This window comes from Arachis ipaensis, chromosome B1, assembly GCF_059453495.1.
Source record: "Arachis ipaensis isolate K30076 ecotype BB chromosome B1, ASM5945349v1, whole genome shotgun sequence".
Classification (NCBI taxonomy): Eukaryota; Viridiplantae; Streptophyta; class Magnoliopsida; order Fabales; family Fabaceae; genus Arachis; species Arachis ipaensis.
In genome coordinates this window covers 53,666,526-53,672,386 of record NC_142436.1, presented here as the reverse complement: position 1 = coordinate 53,672,386, position 5,861 = coordinate 53,666,526, and the positions used below count along the sequence as shown (strand labels likewise).

Here is a 5,861-nt window from a genome sequence, read left to right as displayed (position 1 = left end):
TTTTTTTATTTATCTTATATTATTTTTTTTAAATTCATTAAAAATTGAATAATAATTTTTTTGGATATAGAAATTTTTTACCATGATATCATTTTTTTAAAAAATTGAAGTTGATAAAAGAAAAAAAAAAACATAAATAATATTTTTAATAAGGGAATAATAATGATAAAGTAATAAATTATACAAGTATATGAGAGGGAGAGGGAGAGGGAGAGGGAGAGAGAGGAGTTATGGTATGACTGTTGAGAATAAATAAAAGGAGGAGAGTGGTTTGAGAGGAAGCAGGCTCGAAGACAAGAGCGTCTTTAACTATTGAAAACAACAGGTGAGTGTGTGAAAGCTATATCACCCCATGCACACGTCCCTTTCTGGCTCCTCTCCCCCACATCTGCCGCCCTCTCTTTCTCTCTCCATTGGGAATGCCAACCACATACCATTCATGCATCCATCTATGTTTCCATCTTACATAACATCATCACTTCATTCCCCCCCTTTCCCCTCTTCCAACCTTGACATGACACATCCATGCATGCATATCCATCCATCCATCCATCCATCCATGTGCTTGTTCCATCGCTCTCTCTATAAACAAGACCAATAAACACAGGAACAGAATTGCCCCAAGCAACAACGTCTTTGCGAGAGAGAGAGAGAGACTCTTTCTCTTTCACTCTCATCCATCATCTCTTTGTTTCTCTTTCTGTTTCTGTGTGTCTCTGCGCCTTTCTTTCACAACTCATAATCAAAAAAAGCATATCCAAGGAGACGAGGGTGCTAGTGTGGTGCGTGGTGGTTAACCTGTCCATCATCCATCAATCAATCAATCAATCAATCAACCAATCAAGAGACCAATCATCAAACTCTTTTTCTTTTAAAAAATATAGAAAGAGGAAATCACTTTTTTACTTAATTGAAGATGTCATCATCCTCCTCCTCTTCTTCTTCTTCAACTACATTATCACTGGACCACATCCCTCCTTCCGAACAGCTTTGTTATGTTCACTGCAACATTTGTGACACTGTCCTTGCTGTATGAATCTCAAACTCCCTACTTCATATATATATTCTTCTCATTTTTATTCTATATCATCATCCACCTACATCTGCCTAGGGTTATTATTGTTTGTTGTTGTCTCAGGTGAGTGTTCCCTGCACAAGCTTGTTCAAGACGGTCACGGTGCGATGCGGCCATTGCACCAATCTGCTGCCGGTGAACATGCGAGGCCTTCTTCTTCCATCGCCCAATCAATTCCATTTCGGACACTCTTTCTTCTCCCCAACTCATAACCTTCTGGTATATATACACTTTTCTAGTACATTCATAAAATGTGTTAGAGATATAATTATTCAGCTTAAAGCAGTTTCATGATAAAATGTTACCATAAATCAAAGCGATTTGCTAGTTGCTAATCAGTAATTTCTTGGTTACAGGAGGAGATTCCGAATCCATCCCCAAATTTCTTCATGAACCAGACAAACACACCAAATGAATTCTCCATGCCTACTAGGACTGTTGTTGATGAGCTTCCACGCCCACCTATCATAAACAGACGTACGTCACATACATTTTCATTTTCTTTCTTACACAACGTTATGTTTGGGGAAATGTTCAGGTTGATTTTCTCGGTGTCGAAATGATGCTTTCCCTTTAATTTCTTACTATAAACTTCTTATTTTTTATGCTGAAAGCAACTTCAACTAACATTATTGATTAAAAAATATGCTCTACTACTTTTATCTTTATTAACAGTCTCCAATTAGTACGATCCGTTTGATTAAAAAAAGGAGGGGGGGGGGGGTCTCTTAAGGCATTAACCCCCAAAGTACCTAGCTAAAACCCTCCTTGGTTCTTTATTAGCTACCATTTATAAATGTTGACTGATTATTTTGTATAATTAGAAAACAGTAAGAATGTTCATTTTTCCCCCTTACAATTGATTAGATTAATACCAAGCACCGACAGAGATAAAAGGTTTCTTTTTTTACTTAAAAAAGGGTTATTTTGGCCTCTTATATAATTAGAGTAGTAGTATGGGAAAAGAGTTGAGTGGTTGAGAGAGAGAGAGAAAGATATATGATAGTTCAGATTTTATCAAGCTTCTTTATTCATTCTCCCCCGGAATTATAGTTGCTTGAAACTTGTAACACTAATAATGCAGAAGAGAATGCATATAGTCCATAATGGTGATGCCAGAGAAAAGATTGAATTAATTATAAACTTTAAAAGTAAAAGTCAAAAGGAATTATTGAAGTGATTTAATTTTGACATGATTGTGAATGCCATGCATGTTTCTCTCCCAGCTCCTGAGAAGAGACAGAGAGTCCCATCCGCTTACAACCGCTTCATTAAGTGAGTATATATCCATGAATAACCCTTTCTCTTCTTCTATTACTCCTTTTTAGCCAAAAATAAATACCATTTTTCATATATATATATGAGTCCAAAATACATTTAAAAACGATACTTATTTTCGGATAAAAGAAATATCTTTTTCATATATATTAAATATTTATGTCTGCATCATAGTTTCGTTATAAAGTTAAATCAAATCTGAATCTGAATATGTATGTATGTATATATCGATCTGCAGGGACGAGATCCAACGCATTAAGTCTGTCAATCCTGATATAACCCACAGAGAGGCCTTCAGTGCAGCTGCCAAGAATGTATGCTTCATTTTTCCACATTAAAAAAAATACAAAAATCAATACTATATATTAATCAATACAAATAATTATTAAATGTTAGTTGTTAGCCCTAGTGTATTTCCTTAGTAGCCTTTATTAGGGTTTCCATATATTGTCTATCATATAGTTTTTCTAATGCCCTAAATTTTTTGCATGCAACGTGTCATTCAATCTGTAGTGTTTTTCCTCTCCTATGCTTTACTTAAAAATCAGCATTGTTTCTTTTACCTAGCTTCCTTTAATTTAGAATTATAGTAGTTTTGAAAGAACACTTTAAAGTAGTATCTCTATATAAAAGTAGAACAACATATGTATATGGAAAAAAGGCTAGAAAATACTTTCAGCTAATATTTAATAAACAAATACATTTTATGATGATTTTCTAATGGTTACTTTCATGAATATATTTGTATGTGAAATAACATTATAAATTATTAGATAATTTAATCAAATATATTCAATTAAATATATCGATCAAACTATTTAATCGATATATATATAATATTTAAAGATATCTCCATACAAATAACTGTTACATTTTATATATGTTTTCCCCTTTAGAAAGATAATGTGCTAAAAATGTGGCATAAGAATTATTATGTTCAAGTTGAACAATCAAGTAGATTCTGTATATATCCGGTTTTCTAGTTCATTTTGGACTCCTTTTAATATGTGACGCGCTTTGTGTGTCAGTGGGCCCACTTCCCACACATTCACTTTGGTCTCATGCCTGATCAGACTGTGAAGAAGACAAACGTGCGCCAGCAGGTACCTTATCATGCAATCCCTTCTATATATATTTTGTGCATCTATTATCACATTCTATCTATTAATGTTACTTTATTATTATGCACAAGTAAATTTAGGAAATCAATCCAAAAATAAGTAATAACTATATTAGTCTTGTTCGATCGGACCATATACTTTTTATTTTCTAACCCGTACTTTCAATATTGTAATTCAAAATAAAAAATTATTATTAAACTAAATTAGTTATCAAATGTTCATGTATAAATATATATTATCTAATTTATTTTTAATATATATTTTATATTTTAATATATATATATATATTATACCGATAATTATTTTTTTATACACCTATAATAATGATTGATTTAGAATAGTTGAACAGTTTTATGTGAATTTTATTGTCAACGTGTCTATTAATATTTTGTTTTGTTTTGTTTCAGGAAGGAGAAGAGGTCCTGATGAAAGATGCTGGGTTTTATGCTTCGGCTAATGTTGGTGTTTCACCCTACTGATTCAGCTAGCTATAGCACTATGATGTGACTTTTCTCTTTCAAGTAAATGCAAAAGTGAAAATTCTCCGATGGAATCCATCATCAACGTAACCCTTTCAAGTTCATTGGCGGAACTTTGATTCCTTTAGGTTATATATGTATGCACCTATTATTGTAGCTGATAATGATGATGATGATGATGGTGGTTTATGTTGATAAGTTGATAACTAAGGACTAAGCTAGTTAGTACTAGCTCTTTTGGAATTGTTTCATGCCTGTTGTTCGTAGTAGACCTTGTTATTATTAACCTTTTAATTATGTTATTTAGTACTAGCTCCTTTGGAATTGTTATTTAATGTTCTAGTGTATCTGATAATAAATTATTATGAGTTGAGTCAATCTTTTTCGATTAATATTCGTTAATTTTTTAAAAATAATTTTTATCTTAAAAAATAAATATTATAAAGTTAATATTAATTAACTAAAAATTAACTTTTTATAATTTTTCAATTATTACCTACCATTATGCTATACTTAGCTATCAATAACTAGGCATAATTTTTTATTATTATTCTATGGTTAATTAGTAATTTTTAACTTCCTAAAAAAAAAAAAAATTAAAGAGCTGTCTCACCTTTACAACGAAAAGCAGAAATGTCTTATAACCAAATTAATATAAACATGTGGATCTTTACTCATTTTCATTACATGAATACATATATCTATCTCATAATTAATATTATTTCGTACTTCAAACGAGATTCATATGTAGATATAGGAATATGCTAAACATAACTAACATTAAATTAGCCCGGAAAGAAAAATGTTTGTATGCATGCTATTTAAGGATGAAAAATGCTTAATGCCTACGTACATGGATTTTGTTTTGGTCTATGTACGGTTAGGTATAGCTTTTGTGTTTTGATTCCATATTGGCATGTTTTACTTATCATTTTCTTTCAATAGGATAATAATTCCATGCCCTAGAAAAGCTGATGAGTCATCTTTGTTCTCCGCATTTAACGACCAAAAGTCTATGTGTGACACAAGCTGTTTCAGGAATTTTTACCTTGATGTCAAAAAGAAGGCTTTTTGATTACCAAAATTAGGAACACACATATCTTGTCATTGAAAAACTTAATCTCAAAATTTTCTTTATTAGGCACATTGGTGATTGAGATGTTAATGCTATAGCAGCAACTTCCTAATTTGACTGCGCTAGTTACACATTGGTCATAGATGATTAGTCACATTGTGTACGTTTAAGGTAAGGTTCTAAAAATCGAACCATCAATTATTCTAGTTAGTAGTAGTTTATCGATTTAGAGATTTAATTAATTTAACTATAATTTAATTAAAATAATTAAATTATAATAAAATAATATATAAAATTATAAATAAATACACAAAAATATAATTATATTTTCTAATATAAATTTTAAAAATATAAAAATTAAAAATAGGATATCAACTGAAGTCTTGTAATAATTTCATATAAACAAAAATGAAAAAAGTAAAAAAAAAAGTAAATATTCAAATATTAATGGTCAACATTAAAGTTTATAATCAATAATCATCAAAATCCGAAAAACGTTGCTCGAGATTTGATTTATTGAGATTATATTCACCTTCATTTTCATTTTTATCGTCTTGACCAGAAAAATAAAAAAATACAGTATAAAGTATATTATTACCATCACTTTGATGAATATAAACATCAATATCTTTTAACTAAATATGTGTTACATATGTTAAAATTAAAATCATTCTAATAAATTAAAATATTTAAAAGCAAACTATAATACTCACAAGTTTTTAATATTACTAGAAAGATAAAGATTTTACTCGGTAACTTTTTTTCTAACTCAAAAATCAATTAAATTGATGTTTTTATAATCATTTAGATCAAATTATACATTTTTTTCCTTT

General features: G+C 30.1%; 1 protein-coding gene across 1 annotated transcript; it reads left to right on the top strand.

The window, feature by feature from the left end:
- The first annotated feature begins 609 nt into the window (after nt 1-609).
- Nucleotides 610-4,328, top strand: LOC107606859 (axial regulator YABBY 1). The gene is made up of 7 exons (XM_088501421.1): nt 610-1,030; nt 1,139-1,294; nt 1,432-1,552; nt 2,302-2,350; nt 2,592-2,667; nt 3,382-3,456; nt 3,882-4,328. The coding sequence occupies exons 1-7, from the start codon at nt 917-919 to the stop codon at nt 3,951-3,953; spliced, it is 663 nt and encodes a 220-aa protein (XP_088357547.1). The 5' UTR covers nt 610-916; the 3' UTR covers nt 3,954-4,328.
- The last annotated feature ends 1,533 nt before the right edge of the window (nt 4,329-5,861 follow it).

Coding starts and splice junctions, on each gene's coding strand:
- LOC107606859 (XM_088501421.1), top strand. CDS start 917: ATGTCATCATCCTCCTCCTCTTCTTCTTCTTCAACTACATTATCACTG. Junction 1,031..1,138: donor TTTGTGACACTGTCCTTGCT/GTATGAATCTCA, acceptor TTGTTGTCTCAG/GTGAGTGTTCCCTGCACAAG. Junction 3,457..3,881: donor AGACAAACGTGCGCCAGCAG/GTACCTTATCAT, acceptor GTTTTGTTTCAG/GAAGGAGAAGAGGTCCTGAT.